This window comes from Apus apus, chromosome 11, assembly GCF_020740795.1.
Source record: "Apus apus isolate bApuApu2 chromosome 11, bApuApu2.pri.cur, whole genome shotgun sequence".
Lineage (NCBI taxonomy): Eukaryota > Metazoa > Chordata > Aves > Apodiformes > Apodidae > Apus > Apus apus.
The window spans coordinates 17,295,356-17,322,311 of record NC_067292.1 but is presented as its reverse complement, the minus strand read 5'-3'; the positions used below and the strand labels follow the sequence as shown (position 1 = coordinate 17,322,311).

The 26,956-nt window shown below is 41.4% G+C and overlaps 1 protein-coding gene across 6 annotated transcripts in view; it reads left to right on the top strand.

Moving 5' to 3' along the window:
* The first annotated feature begins 7,812 nt into the window (after window positions 1-7,812).
* SLC12A4 (solute carrier family 12 member 4) overlaps window positions 7,813-26,956 on the top strand; it is a 47,822-nt gene continuing 28,678 nt past the window's right edge. For 2 of the 6 annotated variants that reach the window (XR_007890540.1, XM_051629071.1), the window contains exon 1: window positions 7,850-8,138. Coding sequence is in view for 5 of the 6 variants with exons in the window: in XM_051629071.1 (XP_051485031.1) it covers window positions 7,865-8,138 (274 nt within the window). In the remaining variant the exon portion in view is untranslated. Of the gene's footprint in view, window positions 8,139-8,696; window positions 8,907-19,640; window positions 20,219-23,777; window positions 25,312-26,956 lie in introns of those variants that run through there. The other 4 variants (XM_051629067.1, XM_051629069.1, XM_051629066.1 and 1 more) reach the window with 4 other exon arrangements.

The window sequence follows — 26,956 nt, the reverse complement described above, 5'->3', positions numbered from 1 at the left end:
CATCTTTAACAGTCCAAGGCTCGTGCTTTCACATGTGTGATATGAACAGCCAAAAACTGCAGACAATATTGATGCAGACTATTGATTTGAAGAGGTTGGCGCCAGCACCCTTTCTCTGGTACTAATATTTTCCAGACTAATGGGCTGTAGCATCCACAGAAATAAACATCTTCAATTCCCAGTTGTCTCATCTGGGTAAGTGGAGATGCTAGACACTGAGCCTAAAAAAAAATCTAATGCCTACTCTATGTAACAGATCAGCTGTACATGTTAAAGTCTGAGTAGTTCAGTTCATGTATCTAACTTCTGCTTAGTAGGTGACTTCTTTGGGCTGTGGAAGGACTTTTGCATATTTTACGTTGGATATGGACCACTGAACTGTGCCAGTGCTGAGCATTTGCATTCCTTCCCCAATATCATTGAGCATATTTCTGTTTCAAGGCCAGTAAACATCATGCATTTGGTCTAACCACCTATGTTAATATGTTTATTAATTTGATCTTAAACATAAGGTTCTGTGGGTGCCTGCACCACAGAATCAGCTTTGAAAAGCTGGGTGTGATTCCATCTCCATCAGCTTCTGAAGCAAGATGCAGTGCCAGAGCAGTTTATGCCAGCATTGGCTGATGCAGTCCCACCCTGTTTCTCCACTGCATGTTGTCTCCCCTGTCCCTTGTGTCAGTGCTGGTGTTTGTGTAAGCTGGTTCAGGGAGCTGATCTAGCTGAAAACTCTTTTCCTCCCTCAAGTGATGGATTTCCTGCTGATCTTGTCAGTGATTGGGTTAACCACGTTCAGTGCTAGTGAAGAGCAGAACAGCAGAGTGAGGCTGCAGCAACTTGGATTTCTTCCATTTGCTATTGAAAGCAGCAGCTCCTCTGTTCCTCTTTTCTGGATGCATACACATGGAAATGATAAAATTGCTTCAAATTCTGAAAATGTGACATGTATAAATGGCAAAAAAATAACCAGAAGATTTTTCCTACTAGCAGTGGCTTTAATTTAAGATTTGTTGGATTTAATTAGCAGACCCAGAGCAGTGTATTGGTGTATCTCCTGAGCAGTTTTCAGGACAGATTGTGATGCCAGATAAATGTTCTTGGAGCATTTTGGAAGGCCTAACTCAGTGTTTCAAGAATTTCTTTTTTTTTTATTCTGCTCTTGATTTTTGTCTTTATCTTGCCTATAAACCTTACACCTACACAGAACAACTAGAAATGCTGGTGGGTGTTTGGTTTTCCTATATACTTCCTTTTTGTTATCTTTTGAAAGCAGAGAAATGAAAAAGCTCTTATTAAAATTAGTATTTGTTTATAGGTACATTATTTCTCTCAGAACAAAATTTGTGGCAATGGGAAGCATTTTTGTCCCGCTTCTGTATTTCACAGATGTCCAGGATCTTTGGTGATCAGGTCCTGTACTACCAGATGTGCTGTGAGTAGCCTGTTTCACCTCCTGGCACTCAAATTGCAAAGGTGGGAATTTGTTCCCCACAATGTCTGCACTGTTTGAGAAATTATTGAAACCTGTGAAGCTTTTTTTTTTTTTTTCTTCTTACAAAGGAAAAGCAACAAAAAACCCTCTTCCCTGATGCTGTGACCTCAGAGAGACACTAGACTTGGTTCAGCTGCTTCTGTCATGAGTCAACAAAGAGTGGAAAACCAAAAAGCTAAATAAACCAAGTTCAGCATTTAGCTTACATCAAAGAAATGCTGCTGCTTCTAACAAAGGCTCTGGCTTTAACAATCAAATTCAAATGAGAGGGCACATAATTTTGCTCTGTTTCTGTTGCTTCTCCCCAAATAGTTTTGTAACCCTCATTAGGATGATTCTTTCCCCTATACAACTTGGTAAGTATTTTTCCCTGAAGCCCTTTGTCAGCACCTGGTCTCACTGTTTTCATAAAGCATTTTTTTCACCAGTTCTGCCATGAAAAAAAAAGCACAGAGCCCAGGAAGCAAGAATTCAAGTTCCCCTGTGGGCAGTTGCTGAGAAACAAAGTAAGGATTAAAATAGCTAAGATTAAGCTAATACAGGTTATGTCAGACAAATAAAAATAAGGTGCCTTTAGTTTGGAATACAAACATGTGAAAAAAGTTCAATTTTGATTTGAAAAGTCCGTTTGGATTAACTTTGCTGAGTGTCCTCCTGTAGCTTAGCGTCTAAGGAATTTTGTCTAGGCCTGTGCTCAGTTTCTCTGAGCCTTTTGTTAGAAATTAAATAGACCACTGTAAATCTATTGATGCTAAAAAGGTAACTGAACTGAAAACTGATCCCTTAAAAAAAGGGAAAAAAAGAAAAAACCGCAATACTGAGTTTTATTTTCCCAGCATCTTAATCCCACCCTGAAAATTACTGCAACATTTAACAAGTTTAGTGGAAGAAGACTTTGATCCAATTCTTATTTGAATTTACAGAATCTGATTGGGAAAAAAAAAACAACAAACCTCAAAAGACTTAGTAACTGTTCAGTGTCTAAAGATGAGATTAAGATATCTCTGTAGAAATGGCAAGTCCCTGCTTCAAATACAGTTATGAGTAATTTTACAACTGAGAGAGCAGTTTTCTTGAAGTAAAGAAATTTTTAAGATAAATGGCACCATAGTGTCCTCTTGTGGTCTTTTGATGTTAAGCTGTGATGTTTTCTCTAGAACAACAGCAACATTTTCAGCTGCAGTTAGCATGCAAGCTCCTCTAGAAGTGTCATGTGACCTTTCCTTGCCTCATTTTTCTCTGGAAATGGCATATGGAGGATTGCAGATTGCGTCTCCCATAAGCTCTTCCTACTTGGTCCCCTGTTCTTCACATGTGGATGTACCTGTTGTGGTTGTCCCCAAGGACCCCTTTCAATGATGGCATATCTTTGTTGTGGATGAATCAGATCCTGGTCTGTCTTACTGAGAAACCTTTGTGGCCAGTTTGCCAGATTTCAGCCTGCTTTGTCCATAAGGCTGGTGTGATCCTCAGATGTGAAGAAGCAGGAATGTGCTGAAAATGGAAGTTCCCTATGGTGAAATGCTGGCTATGGACTTGCAAAGTTTCTGCCAAGCCTCATGTCCAGGGAAGCTGTACCTTGGCAGTGCAAATTTTTGTTGCTTTTTTTTCTGACAGTCAGCTCTGGGCTATTTTTCACCTGGGTTCCACTCCAGAGCAAAAAATCTTTCAGAACAATAAATAACAGTTATGGATCCACTGCTGTGGAGTGCTGACCCAGCCTTTCCCTTTATACAGCTATAAATATCTGTATGTATGCTTTTAAAAATATGTTGGCTTCAAAACTTGCAAGTATTTAATTCTTCCAGGGCTTAGTGCCTAAGTGTATGGGAGATGACTGAGCAGCTCTTCCACTCAAGAAATTTTGTGTGCTTTGGATAAAAACACTTCTAGGGCAGTGCATCCTGTGCATTTACCTCTAAGCAGGCCATGAACTCTCCCTGGGGACATCAGCACTACAGCCAGCAATGACTGCACCAACTGGGCAGGTTACTCCACCAGTGAGGCCTTTCAAAGCATCATTTACAGAACATTAATTTACACTTTCTACAAAGCTTTTAGGGGTATTGTGCTATTATAAAGCACTCCAAACTATGTTAGGGGCAACACAATTTTACAGATGAATTTAAAAAAAAATATGCTGAACTGTAATTTTATTATATATTTATTTCTAAGGATGATACTTTTTGTTTGGCCTTGATTTTCTTAGTAAGAAAAAAATAAATAGTTTAAATAAACTTAGGCATCCCTCCATGAGACTCAGGAAGAAAGGAAGGTAAGAAAAGCTGTCCTCAAGCAGTTTCAGTTGCTGGGTCTTCCTACCCTTCAGCATCATGCACAGCACCTCCATAAGCTAACAATACTAATTTCTAAGGGCCTTCTTGCAGATGTGTACTGCATCCCTTTGTGAGGCAAGCTGTTCCCTCTACAATGTCCTTAAAAGCAATCACTAATGTTGGTATTCATTCTATGTTCACTTCCTCCTAGGAGGACTGTGTGAGCACTACATGAGAAGCTGTGAGCTGCTGTCTGTCAGGGAAGGGATGAAACACCTGGCATGCCCAAGTCAAGTTGGTACCAGCTGATGCAGCGTGTGGTCTCTATCTCTTGCTGAGCTGTAGAAGCCAAGCTGCTTTGTTTAATGCTGGGGTGGTGTCATCTATAACAAGAAGAGTTCAAGGCAAACGTGACCTCGTACCCTGAGGATTTGTATCAGGCTCTTCAGCAGTTCACCGAACAACCCTCCTAGAAGACCCAGAGCTTTGAGTTGAATGTCATGGCAGTTCACTGTGGGAGCATCCTGACCTTTCAGCTGGAAGCTGACACCCACTTAAGGTAGGTCACAAATACCCAGCAGCTTACTATGTAAGAACTGAACTGTGTTTTTCCTTCCTATGATTTGTGGGTAATAATTTAGAAAGGTGTTCCTGGTGGTGTATCAGAGAGGAGGCAATGGGTTTGCTGATCTTTAGGCTGCTGATTTCACTGTTGATGTACACTTAAAACTCAGGCCTTTTCTGCTAAGCTGGTCTTAATGTTTTTATCAGTGAAATCACCAGACTGTTTTTTTTCTGTTGGGGATAGGGTGGAGTGTGTGGTGTATAGGGGTAGGGAGGAAAGGAGGTTAATATTCTGTCTGCTCTTCCTTTTGTTTTCACTGATCAGTCTGTACCCATATGAAATCATAATCCCAAATTCCATTTAGCTTTGTAGAAACCAGGTGGTTTTCATCCCCATTACCTAAATAGCAACGTTGTCCCAGGTAAATGCTATAATATTGCAGATAATTTAGTTTCATTCCAGCTTTATATTAGTATCACACAACTTTTAAGCTTATTATGTCTACTTGTACTATTCAGAATTAACAATCAGGATTCAAACTTGGAAAAAAAAAAAGTCAATCACCCAGGTTGGAATTTCAGTTCTCTTACAAACAAGACGCTAAACAACAAAGCTGATATGGGTAGATAACCTCTTATCTTTAAATACAGGCTTTTTACAAGTCAGTAAAGAACCATTGTTTTTAGATAAACTTGAATTGTTTCCTAGGGCCAAATTCTCTCCTAAGATATTTGGATACATAATTTCCATTCCAGAGAGGGGAGCTGCTGGTATATGTGCATGAGCTTGGTTTTATGTATTTTTACCCTCATGGATTACAATTTCAGTGCTATTGATTTAACTATACTAAAAGGTTTTGTGGTGGCATAGATGCATTGTTTGGTGCCTAAAGAAAGACAGCTCCTTGCCAGACCTGCTTTCCAAAAGCAGTAAGAGAAGGCAATGCCCAGTTTAATTCTTCTTCCTGAATAAGCATGACTCCAAAAACATTTTAACTCTTGAGACTTAATTCTTATAATCCTTGTTTCCTTTTTCTAGGACAGCTTGCTTAGACCAGATGCTTTCACTCTGAAGTTTTATAAAGTGGAAAACAGGAAAGAAGACAGAGAACTAACTTGCTTAATGGTGAGTTATCATCTTGCCTTTTTTCTATATAAAATTCTTTGCCCCCTATCAATACTTAATTTTGCTGTTTTCTCAGTGGAGTCTAGCTTATTTGGCCATACTAATTATGAACACTAATGAAACATAATTCAATCAAAGAGGGTTAAATGTTCTCTTTTTGGACAATTGTTCTATTTTCCTCTGCGGAAAAATGTGTTAGTGGAGACAAGACAGTACACCAAGTGGTGCACCAGAGTGTTTCCCCTGTCAAAACTGATGCTTCTAAAATTAAGAGAAATGCTTTTTAGATGATCAAAATTGGCCTAATGTGCCTCCAAAAATTGCTAGTAAAACTTTACATCCCTGAGTGAGATTGTATTTGCAAGTGTGCTCATTTTAGGATTACTGGGGAAAAAAATTCGCACCCTAGGTCTTCAAGATACCATGAGTTTCAGAGGAAAATCTGGGATTTTTTCATCTCCAGAACTGATGAGACTGTTACTGAAATACATGTGGCCAGATAAAGATCAGTGTTGTTTTCCTTAACAGAGCAAAGGAACAGAAGTGTAAGTTGTCTGAAAGCACAGGAGTCTTAGAACTCTTTCCACCTGTCTGATCAATACTAAGAGGTGGACTTGCTCTGGCTTTCCCCAGAGGTGGTCTACCAGCACCTTTGTGTTTAGTGAACTGAGAGACCTGTACCCCCTTGGCTGCAGTCACTCCACAGCATGGATCCTTCTTGTTTATTTCAAAACCCAACTAATTAAAAGTAGGCTTATTACTCAGTTCTTGTGAACAAAGCATTCTCCCTCATTTGTCTCTCTTCTGCTCATTACACATTTTTCTTTCTCCCAGTGACTTTGTCAAAAAGGCAGGACAAATTCAGAAAGCTAGGGATAAGATTCTTTGGAGCATAGGAAATGTCTAGTCTTACTCTCTTCCTTTGCTCTAAGCTTTATATTGTCCTATAGACTCCTATCCAATTTGAAGACAAAGCTGTCATTACTAGATTGACTTGTCATTGTTCAGATTTCTTGATTAAGAAGTATTTTAGTAAAAAATCTAAAGAACTGGTTTGAGTTTGACATTCCATAGTAAAATGCACAAATTGTTCTCCAGAGCTTTTCCCCCCCCTGACAATTACATACTGCATTAAAAAGGGATCCTTTTACTTTCAGGGTTAGCTTTCAAACACAGACAGCAGATTGCATTACCAACTATTAATTCATGTTTAAACTCCACATGAAAGCCAAGTTACCCATCACTGGCACCAGCCTTTCAAAACATGAAGGCGAAATTGAATTTTGCTCCCTCGGGGACAAGAGGTTAAGAGGCAGACACGGCCCGGGATTTACGGACCCTGCTGCCCCCGGGGCGTCAGCCCTGGCTGCTGGGAGGGGGCGGCACATCCCACCGCCTCCATTAGTGGGACAACACAATGGTACAACCCCAGCTCCCAGGCCCCTGCAGACGCACCAGGGCCACAGTTCATCTGCCCCGGCAGTCTGCTGCCTTAGCAACTGTCTGCTTTGCATATAGCTAGAAATACCCTTGGCTCCAGCCCGCATTCAAATGTCCCCAGCGCAGGGATGTTCCCCCACACTCGCCTTTTGTGCAGCACCCAGCCGGAGAGCGCAAGAGAAACAAATCACCCGCTGCCCCCCCGCCCCGACACAGGAAGCGGTAACAGCTGCCGCATCTGAAGTTAACGAGAACTCGCTTAAAAATAAACCCGTTCCCGGGCGCCCAGGGTGCCTTTAACCCGTCTCTTGTTGCTCAGCCGAAGCCCAGGGTTTAACAGCCTGCTGGGGGGGGCGTGAAATTTTTTAACTGGCGCGCTCTGCTCCTTCAGAGCCGAGCAGGGCTCCAGGTTTTCCTGCTGGCGCCTGACTCGCCGCGGTTTTCCCGTCACCCGGGGTTTCGCGACTAGGCGCTTGGCAGGCCCCGCACCGCCGCCCCCCGCCCGGGATTGGCCGCCCGGCCCCAGGAGCGGGGCTCAGCCCCCCGGCCCGGCTGCCACCGCCCCCCGCACCGCTCCTGCCCTGCAAACGGTGCGAGGAGGGAGGGGGTCGGAGGCGGCCCGGGCCGCGGCGGAGGGAAATTTCCTCCTGGAGGCGGCGGCAGCACCGGGAAGGCAGGGAGGGCGCGGAGGGGGCCCGCCCCTCCCCGCCCCGCGGCTCCCGCCGCCCCCGGGCCCGGCTCCGGCTCTTGTCACGATGACTGCGGGAGGAAGGCTCTCTCTTCCCCGCGCCGTCTCGCCGCCTCCGGCCCCTCCTCCGCGCCCCCGCTGCTGAGCGAGCCTGCCTGCCGGAGAGACCCCCTCCCCCGCGCCCGCTCCTCGCTGCGGGGCGGCCCCGGCCTGCCCGTCCGCCGGCTCCGGGGGAGGCGGCCGCCGCTCCGCCTCGCCGCCCCGGCGCTCGGAGGGGAATGGGTGGAGTTGAAGAGCGCGGTTTCCTGAGAGGAAGTGACCGCACGGGGCAGGAATGCGCCGCCGGCTCCGCGCCGCGTTCCGCCTGCTTCCTTGCGGTGCCGCGGGGAGCCCTCGCCGCCCCGCCAGCCATGCCGCACTTCACCGTGGTGCCGGTGGAGGACAAGCACCGTGCCGAGTACGACACCGTCGAAGGGCTCAGCTGGGTGGACTACCGGGAGCCGGCCGCGGCGCCCGCCGCTGGTGACTCCTACGACACCGTCAGCTCCGACGGTGAGCGGGCACGGCTGGGGCGGGGGGCCGGCGCTGCTGGCCGCTCCCGGGGGGAACCGGAGCGAGCCTGGCTCCTCCGCTCCGCTTCGCCACCGCCGGCCGCGGCAGACAAAGGCCGGGGCGCCCGTTGCTGTTCCCGTGGGCGGCGAGGGGCGCCGCGCCCGGAGGAGGAGCCCCCGCAGGGTCCGCCGGGGCGAGCGGCGGCTCCGCTGCTGCCAGGGCCGGGACGCGAGGCCCGCGGGGTCCCGGCCCGCTGGGTCAGCCTTGTCGCCCGCTGTCAGCGCCGAGCCGTGCCCGGGGGATGCGGGTGGCTGGGCTGTGCTCCCGCGCTGCGGAGCAGGCGAGCCAAGCGGGGCACCCTCGGGGATCCGCCCCGGGGATTCCCTCCGCGCCGCAGCCGCTTGTTGACAGCCCGGGGTGCAGCGGGGAGCGGGGCCGGCGCGGGGGGGACGGGCGTTATCGTTGCCCCCACAAGCTGCAGTCTCCGGAGGTGATAAGAGTACACGAAGACACGCTCAAATACTTCCAGTGCTTCGCTGCCAAAATAAACAAGTGATAGAGAATTCAGTTAAAGCAGCCGAATCTCAAGTGACTGCTTTTCTTATGTCATCTTAAAAATGCGGCTGCCCAGCTAGGTCTCTCCCTCGAACTGGGCCCTTGAATACTACGGCATGTGTATTGTGTCTCTGTGGCTTTTACAACTGCTTCTGCTAGGCAGAGCTGCTTTTTGTTAGTGCTTAATTTATTCCAATTACTGAAGAGGATCACGTAAGTAGGAGGGGATGTTGGGTGGTAAGAAGTTTGTTGGTGTTTTATTGTGCCTTTCAGATATAAATCAATGTAAATGTAATGTTTAAATGAGTGTTTCTAGGGAGAAAATGAAGAACAGTTAGATTGGGAGAGCAGAGTAATTCTGGTAAAAGGTTGTTTTAGCTCTTTGGGGATCTGTTGGCTTTTTTCTGCCTTGGTTGTGTTTACTTCTGTAACCTTTAGGAAGAGGATCTTTGCGTGGGCTCTACTGGTGAATCTGACTTGCCCTCTGTGAATCATGCGTAACTCTAGGCAACAGAAGAAAAATCAGTAAACACCCTGACCTGTTCTTCCTTGCCCGTGCAGTCAAACTTTTCAGACTGTAAATGTTATTGGATGCACAGTAATGCCTGAAGGGAGCCTGCACTGCTCAGGCCTGTTCGTAAGGGAGAGAACAAGGTTATTTTGCTAAGTGATAATCAACTGTTTTGAGATCAAGGTCCAGTTCCTGCCTTGTCACCTTGTTCAGTTCTCTGTGAATCTGCTTCAATTTCTAGTATTTACCACTCTTTTTTTCTGTCTTTGCATATTTTTCAAAGGAATTTTACGTTTTGCACAGCAAATAGCTTGTATATGCCTGACGTCTGTTACGTCAGTTCTTTTCAGCTCTGGTGTGGGCATTTTGGAATGATGGAAGGTAGATGCTTTTCCCAACTTGTCTGTTATCACAGGCAATTTAAGGCTCTAGTTTGAAAGGCTGTGTGCAGGGCCTTGACTACGTTTTGTAAAAATAAGGTCTGTTTTACTCTGGGGTTACTTAACAGTTTGTGTGTATGAAATTAACAGGTGTTTTTCACTCATCTCAGCAGGCTGAGGTGGAAACCTCGTGGAGTGCTGTTTCCACTAGATAGTTTTGGCCATGGGTGGTTAAGTGTGACTTGTGGAAGCTACTGCCATGGTGGATGAAGGAAGGTCAACTCAAACTGCCTGTCATTTGGAGATGAGATTACCTGTAGCATGTGTGCAACCAACACACTGCAAGATACTCAGCTCCCTGTCACAGACTTACCAGTAGCTGGCAAGCACTGCTGTTCCAACTGCAGTACAGAACCATGTTGCTGGAGGTTAGCTGAGTCTCTTTATTTGAAAATGATAAATATCTAGTAACGTCTCTATTAATATATATTAGTTAGTTTTGTTTCTGTTTGAACTATAACTGCCTTCTATTTTTTAATTTACTTTCATAGTAATTAAGTGTTGTTTCATATCCTCAGGGTGTAGTATAAAGATATGCTGTCTTGCCTGCCTGTACTGACAAGCATGTTCTTCCCCACTAGCCTTTTCTGTTTTTTCCTAGGTTTTTTGGGTTTATGCCTGTGTAGGGTAGAATCTGAACTCCCTTGTGTTATTACTTCGGTTTCTGGTCCTTCTTTCCACGTCCTGTGCAGAGTACCATAGCCTCGCATTTTGGAGAAGCATTGGTAATATGACCAATGGTGGAGATGGAAGCTCCTATTGAAGACAGTATCTTACAGCTGTTTAGTGGTGCCTGGAGCCTGCAGACCAGAGGGAAGAGAGTGTCTCTCCAGAGCCTTTTGTGGCAGCTGATGATGCGGCTCTTGGAGTAATTGGGTGTTGGTGATTCCAGATAAGGTAAACTTTGTTTGACTAGGAGTGTACAGTTTCAGACTTTTAGATTGTGACCCTATCAAAGTAGATACGGTTCATATTGGCACTGTGTGAATGCACACAGAGCTGCCTGAGCAATTCCAACTCTTCAGTCTTTCTGTGGAGTAAGTAGCATCAGCATAGTCAGTGTGAGGAATTGTTTGCAGTTGTTCTGGTGAGTCTTCTCCAGGGAAGGTTTTAGTTTATCAGCTTCCTATTCAGAACCTTATTTAAAGGCCTCTTTGGGTTGCTTGGTTTGATTGGAGATGGTTTAAAGTGACTTAGTAATTATATGACTCTTCAAGGGTATGGTCTGTGTGGTTATGTAGCTGTTTATAGCTGGTCTGTAACAGTGTGCAAAGTAGTGGCTTTGTTGTCCAACACTTCTTGCACAACCTCTTAGGCTGTTGCTTATGATTCTGACAGATTCTTATTTCATTCTGACCTTTTCGCTCCGATCTTTGTCATAACCTTGTTTTTGAATGTTTTTTTAATATTTTTTTTCCTGAATTTTGCTTTATTTAGAGCATTGGGTGATAATGGTGCCATCTAAGCACAACAGACTTGAAGCCATTCTGCAATGGAATTTCTTGCCAACCATTTACTTAAGACATGAGTTAGCGTGCAATAATTTAGCCTTTCCAGACAGCTTCAGTGCTTGCTCATGAACAAAATAATCCTTTTTTTTTTTTTTTTTTCTAAGCAGGTTTCACCAAGTGCTTCTGCTTGTAATAGATTTTGACATCGTCTATTTAGAAAAAGAAGTACAAAGAATTATCTTGTGATCCTATGATAAACATGTGATCCCTGGTTTATGGATCGGCAAGGATGAGAAATGTGAATTTGGCATCTCTTCAGTCTTTGAAAGAATGCCAACATGTTAGGTTGGGTATACAGGGCAAGAAGAGGGACAGTTGAGCCTGAATAGTGTTTAAAAAAAACAAATAAGCTTTGCTTTAATAGGAATCTCAGCTCCACAGTGATTGTGCACCCTGTTAACCGAAGTGCAGCAACGTCATGTGTCCTGTGGGAAGTTATTTATCTTCCTGTGACTTTTGTTTGTGGAAATGAGACACTAATCAGCTTGGTGTCACTAACCAGCTTTGGTCAGCTGCCACTCTTGGTTTTTGCCAATGAATTGCTCTGCTTATGTTCCAGTTATCACATGGCTCCCTTTCAGCAAAGAGTTCTCTAACTAGACTGGAGACCTGTTTTCCTCATGCTTACAGTCTGCCTCAGTGTGTACAGTGCCCTTATGCAGTAACAGATTATGCTGATCATTTGCAATAAGCTATTTTTGAGAAGATGGATAAAGTAAGTTCTGGTGTGGTAGCAGTGTGCTTTTAGGTTAAGCTTCTTCCCAGTTCACTGCATTTTAATATGTGGCAACTTACTAGTAAAGGTTTTAATTCTTTTGCAAGAGTTGAAATAATGCTCACATGAAATGTGTCTGAAGATACGTTCAATGGGGATACATAAATAATCAGAAAATTCCTTTTCAAAGCACTTAATTCTTACTTGTATGTGTTTTGGCGAAGTCCAAAGATCAGATAAAATCAGTCTTATAATAAGTTAGGTGCTACAGCCAAGTGACAGAAACCTGTATCCGGGTATATTTGAGATTATCTTACATTCAAGGACTTCTTCTAGCAGCAGTGTGGGTAAATGGTGCTGTTAAAGTAGTCATATCAGGATATTTTTGCATAACCTCTGTAGTGCTTGCATCTTCAGCATTTTTCATGTTGCCTCAAAAGTGCAGAAGTTATAGAAGGGAGGGCCTGGAGGAGCCTTTCCTTCTCTGTAAAGTTCAGCATGTAAATGTGGAGATATTAAAGGTGTCCTGTCAATGCTAAATATGTCAGTATTTGTTTGTTCCATAAGGAGTACTTGTGAGATACTTGTAGGCTACACAGCAATGGTTATAATTTGCAATGCAGATCCTGAGTGGGGTCTTGCCAGCAAGGTCACTCTTGTAGTCCTGTATTATTTTTTTCTCTGTGCAATCAGCAACTAGTTCAGCACTGATAGGAGTGCCAAACTCCAGGGTACTTCTTTCAACAATGCAGGTGCATAGATAAGTGGACTCTTGCTTCAGATAAGGAAAGATAAGAGTTGGGTATGTGAAAAATGAGAGTGGAGAAGTGCTTTGTGACATAATTAGCTGTTTATAACGCTTGGGTGGGTGAAGGAAATGGTACTTTATAGCCTGAAAGCAAAGGAATTTCTCTGAGGAGCTCCTTTCAGTGGAGTTTGTGGTGGATACTTCAAGTTTCTTTTAGCAATAGTGTTCTAAGGTTTAATTTATCTATTAAAATGCATGTTTAGAAAAAGTTCACATTACTGCATAAACAGCTACTTTGCTAAGCATGTCTCTCTTACTTCTAATTTGTGTGGGGTTAGAGACAGAGCTGGGGAAGCTGCAGCTGTCCTGTCCAGGGGAGTCTTGGTGCCAACTGCTGGCGACCAGGAGACTTAGCTAAATATAGAAAAACATGGGCCTTTTAGTGGGTTCACTGGTATTTCAGTTACTTGGAAAAGCTCTAGGAAGGATCTTTGTGACATGTCCAAGTGATTTGAAAGCAACTCCAGTAACTGTGTCTGTATGTTGCAAAAAGCTAAGAAGATAAAAACCAAACAAACTCCCAACCAAACAACTCTCTAATGGTCTTTTGTAGCTCCTGATTTTTTTGTGTGTTGGAGGACACCTGTATTGGAAAGCTAAGCAATTGCACACAAAAAAGAGGTGGATTTTCCATCTAACTCTGCCTGCAAATGTTCGCTCATTTTGACTTGCTAAGCACCCATTTCAAATGAGACTAATTTGGGGGGATTTCTTTACAGGCTGATGTTATATCTTCTGTTCAATCTCTGCACTTCTCTAAAGCAGTTCAGCTAAACTTTTGGGTTTCTTACATTGTGTGTGTAGTACCTAACTGTCTTGTGTATGAAATTGATCTATGTGTGTTTTGTTCAGTTTCCCCTTGCAAATTTCTTCAGTGTTTCACTTCGTTAGAGAAAATATTGACATTTTCTTTCTTTTCCTCAATGCAACAAAACTGAAGAATGTTTTTGGATGCTGTTCAATGTGAAGTTTAAATTTGGCTCTTGCTTTGTGTAGAGTGAAGAAGTAGGTACTTTGCAGCCTCATTGCCTGGGGAATGTAGCCAAACATAATAAATGCCGTTTGTTGAAGTCTGACAGCTACCTTGAGAAGATCAAACTTACTCGTCACTGCTGTCTTTTTAAGTGCACGTGGCACAGTGGGGGACACCCAGTGCCACAGGGAGGGGAAAACTACCTTTGGTGAGTTTTCCCTTCCAAGACCAAGTTACAAGATTTGTACCTGTTCTTGACTGTGATGTAACAACTTGCAGGCTGATTTGTATTAGAAGAAAATTGGTATTATCACCAATATGTGGGAGCAAGATTTATTTGATCAAATAGTTTGTGTCTTCAACTTCTTGGTTAAAGGTTTTTTCTTTAAAAGCTCTGATTTGTGACCTGTACTATGGAGGAAAAATTGTACCTCTTTCAGACATGGTCTAAAGCCTATTTGGATTATGTTTTAGGGATGTTCTAATTGTCTTCAGTTATGATTTTGAATCTTGTAATTGTAGTAAGCTGATTTTTATTCTCACAGATAAGATAGTTTCAGGGGTTTTTGTTTTTGTTCTTTTTTGTTTTTACTTAGTAAAACCTCTTCCTTAGTTATTAGTTTTGAATAGGCGTCTGTTTAAATGATGCCAAGTGATCCCTTAGCAATGAGTAGTACTGTTCTAGTTTTTTCAGTTCAGCTGCTTTGGATGATTTCTTTCAGTATACTTGGATTTCGTCATGCATGGAGAGCTGTATCTTTCACAGTGCCTGCTGTAGTGAACGCTAAGCAAACAATATCATCTTTGTAAGCAAGCAAAATAATGAAATACAACATATGAAAAATTTAGTCTTTTAGCAAAGTCAAATAGTTGACATATATTTAATACGTTCTGTCTTTAAATATAAAAGGGCTACAGGAGGAGGAAAAAATACAGCTTTTCTAATGCATGCAGGGTAAACTTCTGGATTTTGGATATGATTGTATTTTGTACAGGTTGTATGGAACAGGTCCCCTTTCTTGTGCCATCCTCTGCACACACATCTGGATGTGATTTTGTAGGCTGTCTACTGCCTCTTTGTCCTCTGTGACTCTTACTTTAAACATTGTTTTCCAAGTCTCAAATTGTCACTTTTGAACCATAAAAAGAAATTACTGAAGTTACAGGAGTAGTATTTTTTCCTAATAGGTCATGTAATAGGGCTTTAGGTTTTGTAGTAGGTATTATGTTTGGCCTGGAAGAGGAAATTGTTTACTTTCCAGGCAGTCTTAAATTGTGTCTGAGCAACAGAGGTATAGATTATACAGTTCTGGAAATGCATTTCTTTCAAAGTTTTCGTAGATATTGAAGATACTTGGTGGAATATTTTCTTAATCATCTTTTGATCTGCATTCTGCTCTGTAGGACAGAGAGGTGGAGGTCAACATGCAGAATAAAGAGCTAATTGCCCCAAAAGAACTTTGACTCAATTAGCTTATGGATGAATGGGGAAGGTTGATAACTTGGCAGCTTTGCCAGGTTAGCTATGCTTTGCTGACTGGAGGCAGCCTAAGATTTGTTGAAAATGTAAATGAAAATGCATATTGCTGAGCAGAAGATGAGAGGCCAGTGCCAGGCTGGGGAGCTGAGGAAAGGAGTGAGGGAGGAGATTGCTGGTACTCGTGAGGGGATGCTAATTATCCCACTCTTGTGTTGGTGATCACAGTTCTGTGACAGGAAACTGGGAAGCTCGTTTGCTTAGGTCATGTGTTAGAAGTATTTCCTAAGGTATTCAGATGCTGGGTTTGCCTAATGTCCCCTGGAAGTTCATCCCACGGGTCCATCCCCTTGAATCCCTCCACTCCAGCCAAGTGACCCGCATTGTCCTAGAAGCCCAGCTCTTGCATTGATTAACACGTGGTCTGTAATGTAATTAGGATGTGATCCATCGATTACTCTGAAAATGAGAATCAAAGCTGTAAGCTGGTGTTGGAAGCTGGGCTGCAGGAACTGCAGCAGAGGTTGTATAACAAGATCCTGGGAGAGGAGGGATGACGCAGAGCTCTGTGTTTAGGGCAGAGCCATGCTGTACTCGGCCAGCTAATTATGCCTGAACAAAACTATGTGTTTTTTTTTTTCTACAGTCTAATTTCCAACCTTCATTTTCATATCCTACCAGTAGTCTGCAATTTCTTGTGTTTATGTGAGGGATTTTGAACATCTTTCAGTCATTACTGAGACCTCCTTTTCCTGAAGCAGTGTAGACCATCGGTTTAGGGCTTTTCACTTACATGTCAAAGGGGGGGAAAAGGATTTTTATAATGTGCCATTAGAACCTGCTCATTTGCTGAGTTAAGAGTAAGTCCTAAGGAGGGAAACTTGTTCAGACTTGCTCTTGAATGCTTTAAGTTGCTGATTGCTGCAGTAAAATACAATTTTGATGCCCTGGAGTGTAATTGTTTTTTTATAAAATTGTCTGTAGTGATGCTCGTTGATGTTATGACCCTGTCTCTGCTTGCAAGCTGAGCAGCCCTGAGCTGGGTTACTGTGTGCAAAGTCCACCCCTGGATTTCCATGGAAGAGGTCAGATCTGAGTCAGGATTCGGAGTAATTAGGCTGTGTAGCTGCTGCTGTCTCTGATGGAGAACAGCACATTACTGTTTCTCCTCTGCCCTCTACCTTTGCATTCAGGAGCTTTGTCTCCCTGTTCCACTACTAAATAGCATAACCCACATCAGTTTTACTGCTTCTTGCTATAGTGTATCTTTTTATCCAGAAGTGATGCAAAGGACAAGGTTGACTTAGTCTAACAGGCATGATTTAAGAAGCTCCTGCTCCCAAATATTTTCAGCTTTCTTTTGCTAAGGTTTTCTCTGTCCAGTCTTTGATTTTACAATACAGAGTGTTCAGCAGTAGTATCACTTGTCTGTCTTCTCCCAGCAGGATCTGTTCCTTTACCTTAATTTATATTTGTGTTCTGCACCCTGTACTGGGACATGACCTTCAGGGCACAGCTGTTTGCAGAGCATCACAAGCCAACCCTTGCCAAGCTTATAGAAATTAAATTCCCACATGGATATAATGGTATATATTTTATATATAAATATTATGTCTTGTCTGCTTTGTATACGCAGACATGCTTACCGGAACTGTGGCTAGAAAGTTGCCCAGCAGAAAAGGCCCTGGGGGTGTTGGTTGCCAGCCAGCTGAGTATGAGCCAGCAGGGTGTCCAGGTGGCCAGGAAGGCCAACAGCATCCTGGCTTGTACTAGAAATAATGTGGCCAGCAGGAGTAAGGAGTGATTGTCCTCCTGTACTCGGGACTGGTGAGGCCACACCTTGAGTGCTGTGTTCAGTTTTGGGCCTCTCACTACAAGAAGAACATTGAGAGGCTGGAGTGTGTCCAGAGAAGGGCAACAAAGCTGGTGAAGGGTCTGGAGTACAAGTCCTATGAGGAGCATCTGAGGGAACTGGGGGTGTTTACCCTGAAGGAAAGGAGGCTGATGGGGGAGACCTTGCTGCTCTCTACACCCACCTGAAAGGAAGTTGTAGTGAGGTGGGTGTTGGTCTCTTCTTCCAAGTAACAAGCAATAGAACAAGAGGGAATGGCCTCAAGTTGTGCCAGGGGAGGTTTAGGTTAGATATTAAGAAATATTTCTTCACTGAAAGGGTTGTCAGGCACTGGAACAGGGCAGTGGTGGAGTCACCATCTGTGGGGGTATTTAAAAGACGTTTATGTGTGGTGCTTAGGAACATGGTTTAGTGGTGGACTTGGCAGTACTGAGTTAACAGTTGCACTTGATCTTCAAGTTCTTTTCCAACCAGAAGGATTCTTAGATTCTATGACACACATCTGTGATGTGGCTGTATATTCCAGAGAAAGCAGTGGCAACGTTGGGGCTCCATTTCAGGGACGCGGCAGCCAAATGTGAAGGGAGGTATTGTTGAGCTGTGCTTGGTAAATCCCAATAGTCTGTAACCAGACAGTGGGATGATTATCTGCCTTGTTTTAGGATGTCTTTTAGCACATATGCAGGGAGCTTTAAAGCTGTAACTCAAGGCAACATGCAGAGAATAATTTAGTTGCAATATTTTGCTTTTGCCTTTTTAAGACATTGTATTCTGGACTTTGTGGTAGAAACATGTTTAGCAGGAGTAGGCTCAGTGTTACCTCCCTGAGTTTCTTCTGACTTGGATTCTGTTGTATATGCTTGAATTAGTTCCTGACTGGTAAAGCAGAAGACAGGTCATCTAATGTTGTCTGTTTCTCCTTGAAGAGTTTCTTCAAGCTAATGTACTGTACTCACTTTGCTGTGATGCTCTTGCAAACTGATGAACTTCTTGTAAAATGATTATAAAAGCCACCGAGGATTTCCCAAATATCTGACTTTGTCTTTTTCTGTGCTGCTGTGTGTTGCACAGTGTGAAGTATTTTGTGCTGTTTTTGAAGACTTATGAGCTCTTTAGAAACATGTGATTGAATATATGTATTTTACAAGTACTGTAGTTTGCTTATCACGTGCAATGTCAGACTGCTCTCCACTCTCTAAAATGTTCAGTGGGATGGAGGTGACTTCTTTGCTTGGAGAAGTCTCATGCTGACTTGTACAGGTTTTTTTTAAGTATTATGACTGGAGTTACAGTGAGTTTTGGCTGTTTGTAGCACTTCACACTGAAAGGTCAGCTCTGCATCCTTGGAGCATATACAAGTTTGGTGGGTTTTTTTTTTTTTTTTTGTTTTCCTTAGTTAAAATTTCTCACACACTTTATTTTCACATGGAACAAAGCACTTCTCAAATAGAAGAAAAATCTGATAATCAGCACTTTCTATATGAGTTAGCTGGAAACTTGTTAAGACATTTAGGGCTTCACAATAAGCTGTAACTGATTACATTTGTCTTTCTGCTGTCTTTCAAGAATGGATTGTAAATGTCTGTTAATGTACATTGTGTAGTATGTAGTGCATAGATGTACATACATCAGAATTTTCAAAGTAATTAAACTTTCCTGTTATTTTCTGTATGTGTGGAGATATTTAGCACCCTGTCTCAGATCTCTTCTATTTCTACTTGTTCCCCATAGGAAGATTTTTGAGCTGGTGGCAACATTGACCTAAGAGTCACTGTTCCCATCTGCTTGTTCTATCTCCGTGGTTTGTGCCTGTGCAGTTGTTTCTCTGGTACTTGTTGAGCTGAAGAATCATAGAATCCTTTTGCTTGGAAAAGACCTTTAAGATCATCAAGTCCAACCATTAACTGTTGTGGGGGTTGTTTGTTTTTTTTTGAGTTTGTGTTTTTGTTGCTGTTGTTGCTATCTCTTGCTTATTGCACAGCCATGGTCAGCTGAACAGCTGTAAGGCTGAAAACAATTTTCCATATTTGTTATTGGAGAAAAAGCTACATTGAACATTGCATGGTGTCTGCATCCTGGTCTCATAGATGCATGTTGCTGTCTCTCAGAGAAAGCGAGAACATCTTACAGCAAGATAAGAGTCTTTTTCCTGAGGCAGGGAAAATGCTAGAATGCTTCTTCTGACGTTTTGATACAGGATGTGCTGTATCTGAGGTGCCTTCATGCATGTGAAGGGACTGAGTTTCAGGGAGGATAGTCGTGAGAAATGATTTGGAGTCGTTCCACATGAAAGAACCTCTGAAGTGGATTACAGTGAAGTACAAAGGTTGTTTTTATAGTGTTCTTTTCAGCTGGCAATGACAAGTTGTATTATGGAAGTTAAGTGATGTGAGTTCTTAAATCCAGTTATTCAAAAGTGACTTGGCATCTTTAATTACACAGGCAGTCTTGGTGATTGCACCTACTGTCTAACATAGAAAAGTCTCAGTGTGGTGTGTGTTGGTCTCCAGAGGACCTCCTTATGAATGACCAGAACGGAATAGCTTCTGGTAATTATTAATTGCTTAGAATCAGTAAGTTAGTATTTTCTTACGTAGCTTATATAAATCTCCTTTTCATCATGCTGATGCCTTTTTTTTTTTTTTGTGATCTTGTGTACGATTTGTCTACTGATGGATGCTCATATTAAAAAGTATTGAAGATGGAAAGAAATACATCACAGTTTTCACTTGAAAGCTGAAATGCCTGGAGGGTTAACGTCACAGAGCTACACTTTTCGTGGCATTAGCAGGCTTAAAGTGCTGTCTGATGCCACACTCAGCAACAGCAGATTTGTGGTACAAACTTTCCTGAGTAAGTGTGCAACCAGCTGGCAACATGCCTTCTAAATGTGGCCTGGTTTGGATTTCACACATAGCATTTTCAGTAAGATTCTGAGATTTGTATATTTTCTCAGTGTTGAAAGGATTATAATGCCAGGATTATATCAATGTTGGCTTAGCTTTCTGTAAGAGACCCTTTTGCTTCCTGGAAGAGATCAGTCCCGTTCAACATTGCAGCCAGCAGTCAGTTTGTCAGAGGAGGCAGGAAAAAGTTCTTTTGGCAATACAATATTATAAAAATTGTCTGATCCTCAGGACTTCACAGAGAAGACATTTATTAAAGCATGTACTGAGAACAGGAAGAAGAATAATGGTAAACCAAATTACTGAAAATGGCAAAGAGCTATTGCTAAAGGGTAAGTATTTCATGTTGGTATTAATACCTACATAGGATTATAGCGTTCTGAAGTATCACTGTATCTTAACTGAGGAATAAAATTGTTGCACTTTCTGAGACACAGGATTTTTAAATTGCTAAATCCTTTGAGTTGTGTAGTATCAGTTAACTTGATAGATAGAGCTGTTCCGTAATCTAGTTCTGCAAAGTACCTTACAAGTTTGATGGTAACTTCACACATGTTTAGGGATAAATCATAGAGTGTCAGGTTGGGAGGGACCTCAAGGATCATCTGGTTCAACCTTTTCAGGTAATACTATAGTTTAAATATAAAATATCTGTACTCCAGTCTACACTTAATTCCATACTCTATTGCATAGGTTGTTTGGGAAAGCTTTGGCTGTCTTTCATGCAGAACACAAACAAATGCATTCTGCAGAATTCTGAAATGTTTCAGAGGAACTAATACACTTTCAACAGTACAGCTTTTTAGTTCACTTTTTGGTAAAACTGTGCATTGTTTGTGTCACTTCTGTAGATGCCAGAGCTGTTGCAGGTTATAAACATGTACATGCAGTGTAGTGTATAATGAATTTTAAGAAGCACACCTTTACTTGTTGGGTAAAATTCAGTTAACTCAAAACTTTAATGACAATGTCAATTTAACAGTGAAGTAAGTACTGTTATGTATTAGTCTTAAAATGCTAAACAAACACATATTCTTAAAAACACCAGTGAATGTCAATAGTTTGGTGTTTAAGCTGGAATTTCTGATGGAAGTGTGTCTGGGTCTGGCATGTGAGAGTTCAGTGTTATGAGTGTAACTGATAGTTTGAGCCTGTGTTTAAAGTACAGAGGATCTCTTTGCTGCCTAAAAGCTATTCAGGTTAAGATCTTCCCTTTCATTCTGCTGTTCTTTCCTCTTATACAGCCTTAGTGTTGCATGGGTTGTTATCTGGAACAACTCTGGCCTTTATTTTTATAAAATACTGGGTCAGCCTGGAATTCACAGCTCATGCTTCCTGCCATCTTCAGTGAAAAAGTGAACTGCCATTAAGAGATTTCATTTAGTTATTTCATTACCAATGCCTAATTTGTAGTGTGAATGAGTTTTGTCTAGATGCAATGGTTACTTATTTCCTGTTTCTATTTCTGATGTAAATATAATACTCCTAAAAAAACAAACCACCACCTAAAGCACTACACTCTCAGTGGGTCTTTTTACACAGTTAAAAAAATGTTTTGAGAACTGTTTTTTCTGATCTTGGAATGTCACTGTCAAATCTTATGCTACTGCAAAATAATAAAATTCTTGTTTTCAGTTTTGCAGAACCTTAAAGTTAAATAATTACTTTCTGTTTTTGCATGAAAAAAGTGCTTTGGGTAATACTGACTACTTTGTAGCTAAAGTGAAAATAAGTATTGCTCATTATGAGATTTGTTATTTCAGCTGCTTGTTCTACTGCCATAAATGAGTTTGTAATCAGAATTTTCATTTTAGAAATGCTTGTGTTTCTGACTAGCTGTGTGATGTTCACAGAGAAACAAACATTTCTAATAGGCTGTCTTTTAAAAATACTATTATTTTAATATAAGATACATCCTTTTGGCTGTTGTTGATGTTGGATTAGGATTTTTTCTAAAGGCTTGAAAATGAGTAACTTAAGAAGCAATATCTGATGGCTTTTTATGAAAATTATAGATAATAATATCTGCAAAAAATTAACTGTACATTGAATCATTTTTATAGTCTCCTGAATGAACCAAGAAAGAGGTTTCATAACAGTCTGCAGAGTGAATAAGAATTTTGTTTAGCACAGCCACATGTCAGGAACCACATAAAGTATATAAGCAGATTTAGAATGTATCTGAAATCAAATTGTCATCTGTATTTCTTAGGCTATGTCAATGTGACAGTGTATTGAATGTTTTGCTGCTGAAATGTGACACTACTGGGGCTCTTGAGCTACTAGGAAAGGCCAAGAAAATTGTTCAGGGTTTTCTGTTCTTCAGCAATTCTCAGTTCTGCAAAACTTTGCTGCTAGTGGACGATGAGAAGAACCTGGACATATTGGAGGGAACCAAGTTTTATCTCACAATACAAGCACCTGGGAAAATAGTATCGTTGTTAACATCTTGAACATTCTTGTCAAGAACTGTGTTAAACCAGTTTCTTTTGTAGAAACAAACACAGCAAAAACCCAAAGTGTAATATAAATGGACACAGACAGCTTTTTATATTAAAGCTTTATCCTTAAGGCTGTGAGCTGTCTTGAAAAATAGCATTGTGACTAATCAAATTACCTGAATATGCAAGGAATAAATATTCTGCTTGAAAACAATTTCTGTTTGCAGCAATCCCATTGTTCCTCTGTTTTTTTTTGTTTTGTTTTGTTTTGTTTTTTCCTGAAGCATGCTTATCTTGGGTGTATTCATTTGCTTCTAGGTCATGTGAGAATAGTTAAGTGTAGCAAACCTATTTTGTATTTTTGATTAAAAAATCAAACTGAATTCTGGCCTAATTACCAGTTGTGTAGAAATTTGCAGATGATCTTGACACATGAAAATCTGGAAAAGCATAAATAAATCAGAACAGAACTAACTTGTTTTCCAAAGTGGGATAAATTTTGCCTACCTTAAGCCATTTATAAATTAGGTATTTAAGTTAGGCTCTCTTGAGAGCTAATTCACAGCATGCCAAGATGCGTGTGTGGGAGAGGCACTCCAAGGATCAGCTAATTGCACTGTCTCTGAGCAACAGGCAACCCTACATGATTAGTTGAATATAACTGCCTGCTGGTTAGATAGCAGTTAGATTAATGGAAACCCAAACCAGCTGCTTGGGGATTGATTCCAGTCTTAGATTCCAGTGTTACTTGTAGCTGGAATATTAAGAATATGACTGAATTTTTTTTTTTTTAATTAAAAAAAAAAGTCTAAGACTGTGCATGGAAATGCTCAGTTTGTGTCCCTAGTAATTACAGGCTTGGTGGCCAGTGATGCTTGTAAGATAGTGTCTGAATGACAGAAAAAAGATTGGCTACTATAAAGTCTATTTCAGTACTTTTTTTACTGTGATGTACACAAGAGACCTGTACATGGGTAGTACAATTGCAACTGAGCTAATAGCTCTTATACTGCTCTCGAAATTAAATTACATTGAAGGGTGGAGAGTTGGGCTGTCCTTTGAGCTGGTTTTCTCGTAAACATCTGCTGTTTGTTAATTAAATAACCTTTTGTCAAGACTAGCATTTAACTTCTACCTTTGCTTTGTGCTCTGATTCACACTAAAATTCTTTGAAGAAATTTAGCCCCCTCAGTTAAGATTTAGCTCTTGATACTTCAGGCAGGGAGGATTATAGCACCTCTGCCTGCCAGTGTCACAGGTTGTAGCCATTTCTGGAGCTTTGTCCAGCTTGCCTGCCTAGCAAAGCGTGTGTTCCTCTTGAGATGCTGCTGGTGTGTGTCCTTCTACCAACTTGTATTTAATTAGCTCAGACAGGCTTGCGAAAGCAAAACAGCATATGCTTGTTACCAAAGTTCATGCCTCTTGGGAATATTAAAAAAAAAAAAAGGCTCTAAGCCTTACTGGAACTCTGTTAGCATTGCTGTATTTTTCACTTCTCTTGTTATCTGTGCTGGCTACACTAAGGCTAGTCAGGCTATGTCCGTTTGTCCTTAACTTGTCGGGTAGGTAGAGTCTCTGTAAGAACTGGGTGAGTGACTTAGTGAGTTAGTCATGTGCAAATGGAAAGACCTGAAGTTGTTTTAAGATGTACTAATTTTCCACTTATTTAACTTAAGAAAACCACCCTTCCCCTATTTAATCATCTTCAGGGGAGTTCAGAAACTGACAACATAGGAGAATAAAACCTCCACAGGTCCAGTCATGCAGCTACTTCTGCCACCTTCTCACAGGGATGATGTTTCTTTAAGTAGTCTGACTGAATAGACTTTATCACCGTGAAGCTTCCTGCTCTTTCTTTACAGTAGTCTCACTGTGCCTCATTTTTCAGCTTTCATTTATCCTCACTCATCTGTCTGTCTCGTAGTTACTTTATATATATGTTTTGTCTGTAGTTCTCTCTAAATTCTGGTTTTCATCCCTCAGTTACTAAAGAGAACACATTGGCTTGCACAGAAGTCTTGCTCTTGGCATGCTTGAGTGGTGAAACTCTGTCTCTCTGGCCTAATCCCCTTCCAGAAGAAAAGCAGTAATGAGAACACTGTCATCTGTGCTCTTAATTTTTTTTATTTTTTTTTTTTTTTTAATAAAGACAACATAAACCTTTTGGAGAAAAACGGAATAAAACCAGTCAGTAGGCTATCTGGTACAGTTTTACCACAGAGTTGTCTTTTTTTCTTGGCAATGAGATAAAAGTTAGGTGACAGCTTGGACATCCGTTGCTTGCTTTTATTCTGTCCCTTGGGATGGTGTGTTTGGATGTATGGGAGTATGCATGCTTAAGGTTTTTAAGTTTTGTTCTGTGGACCGTCTTTGAAGTTTTATGGAACTCCAAGTGATCCGCATGCTGATGAACTGGCTCTTACAGACCTGTGTCCATACCTGAGAGCTAAAAAGTTCAGGGAACTGTGGGGGTGATGATACAGATAAAGTGTGTATTGCAGTGGTGGCTGCAAATAGAATTATTTAGTTTAGAAGAGAACTGGTAGTATTCAAAAATAAAATGCTTTAATTATTGAAAGACAAAAAAGACTAAGAAGAAATGAAACAAATGAAGAGGAAATATTAACCTACCTGCAGTATATCTTACCTGCCACAAAAATTGAGATTAATTAGGGACTAAGGTAAATAAATTATTCTCTGTTGCAGAGTATATAGCTCCCTCTTTAAGAAATGTTCCTTGCAAAACAATCTTGCATGATGAAAACTAACACCACATAGCTACTGTCCAAGACCAAAGACTTGGTAACTGAGAATGTCGAAAACTGTACGCATTTCACAAGATGGTGTTTGCCCAGGAGACTTCATGCCTCTGGAAGTAAACAGTCCTCATGTGAAGCTGGGGCAAGAATTCCCCGGAGTAGCTTTCCGAGGTCACCTCCGCTCTCTTCCAAAACTGATGGAGATAACAAGCTCTTCCCATGCAAGTAAGTCTCTTTGAAGCTGCTGGTATTGGTCATTGGCAGATGGAATATACCAGACAAAACTGTTATTTCAGTATGTACTCTGTTGCAGTCCTTTCTATTCTGTTTTGTCAAAGTACCTTTGTGCTGCTTGAGGAAGTGGTGATCTGCTATAGGTTTTACTCATGAAATTGGAAAACACTATGGAAAGAGAGGACATGAGATGAACACTTTGATGTTGTGATTTAGAACATGTCTGAAGAGTAGAGATTGCACTGTATGTGCAGCTGTGGTGAAGGTGATTCTGGCTATTATTTAATCAGCTGTATTAACTTGGCCGTAGAGTACTCTCCTTGCATTGACACACATCTGTGCAGCACCAGTGCTACATGTTGGTGCAGTTAAAATAGGATGTCAGTGTAAAGAACTGGTACATGAAACTTACACTCCTTTGCTTCCTGTTGAAAGTGTACCGTGTTTGAGAGAGGGTTTAATGTGGCACTTCATTGGATCAGTAGAGTCATGCAATTTGATAGTTCACTTTTATTTTTGCATTGTCTGCAGCAATTCATAATCAGTATATGCTTTCAGGCTAGGGGAGCTAGTGCTGTGAATGTTGTAAAAAACCAGCTGTATTTCTCTATCATCTGAACTTTTTCATTGAGAGAAAAATGTGCCCTGGGAATTGCCAAAATAATGCTCTCTTTCCAGTTCTACTGATTCAGCTATTGCAGTTTGCTTTGTTTGAGCTCACTGTTGTGCAAGAGGATGCATAAAGCAAACACACCAAGGAGTCAAGTTCAGTCTAATGGGAAGGAATTAGATTAAGCTTGAAAATGCAGATGGAGAATGAGAGAGGAGCTGGAAGCTCTTTTTGAGAGACAGAGCACTTCTGAAAAGACCTGTTGTGAAAAATATATTTGAGATAAAATGAAGATGCATCTAAAAATAATGCCAAGGAACTTAAAGATTCATCTTAAGTCACTGCTCTTTTTCAGGCTCAGGGAGATGGTATGAAGTAACGTTTCTTAACTAAGAATAGATTACACCAATGACAGTAATGAGAGTCTTGGTATTTTAAATGAGCAAAACATCTGTCATCTTATATAAAAATCTGTGATTGAATGTATGAGTTATCTTGACAACAGTGTGATTATATACATAGGAAGGGTGAGAGTTTGTGTAAGCATTACAAAGAACAGCCATTACACTTTTTTGAGACAGTGGTAAGCTGCATCTGTAAGGTTCCTGATGGAAGAACACAGAAAACTGTTAACATAGCAAAGAATTGATTTAAAAATCACTCAGTGATTTTAAAAAAAAACAACAAACCACAACACAAACTTGATTTTTCAGACATTTTGTTACCAGAGCTAGTATAGAGGAAATGAGAAAACAAAGCAAAGTTACTCATGACTTTGCTGTGTTTTGTTCTGAAGTGTAATTATGAGAAGATACTGCACAGACTAAAGTTTTGAAGAATCAAGTAGACAGTATTTTTGTTGATGTTGTCATTATCACTTGCATCTGTCTCTGATTTATTAAGCAAAACCTGGATGACAAATAACAATTTCCTTAGCAAAAACTGCAAACCTCCTTCAACCAAGGTGGGATAGAATGGGCTGCAGCAGAGCTTACAGTACATACTGCAACAAAATTGGTCCTGTGT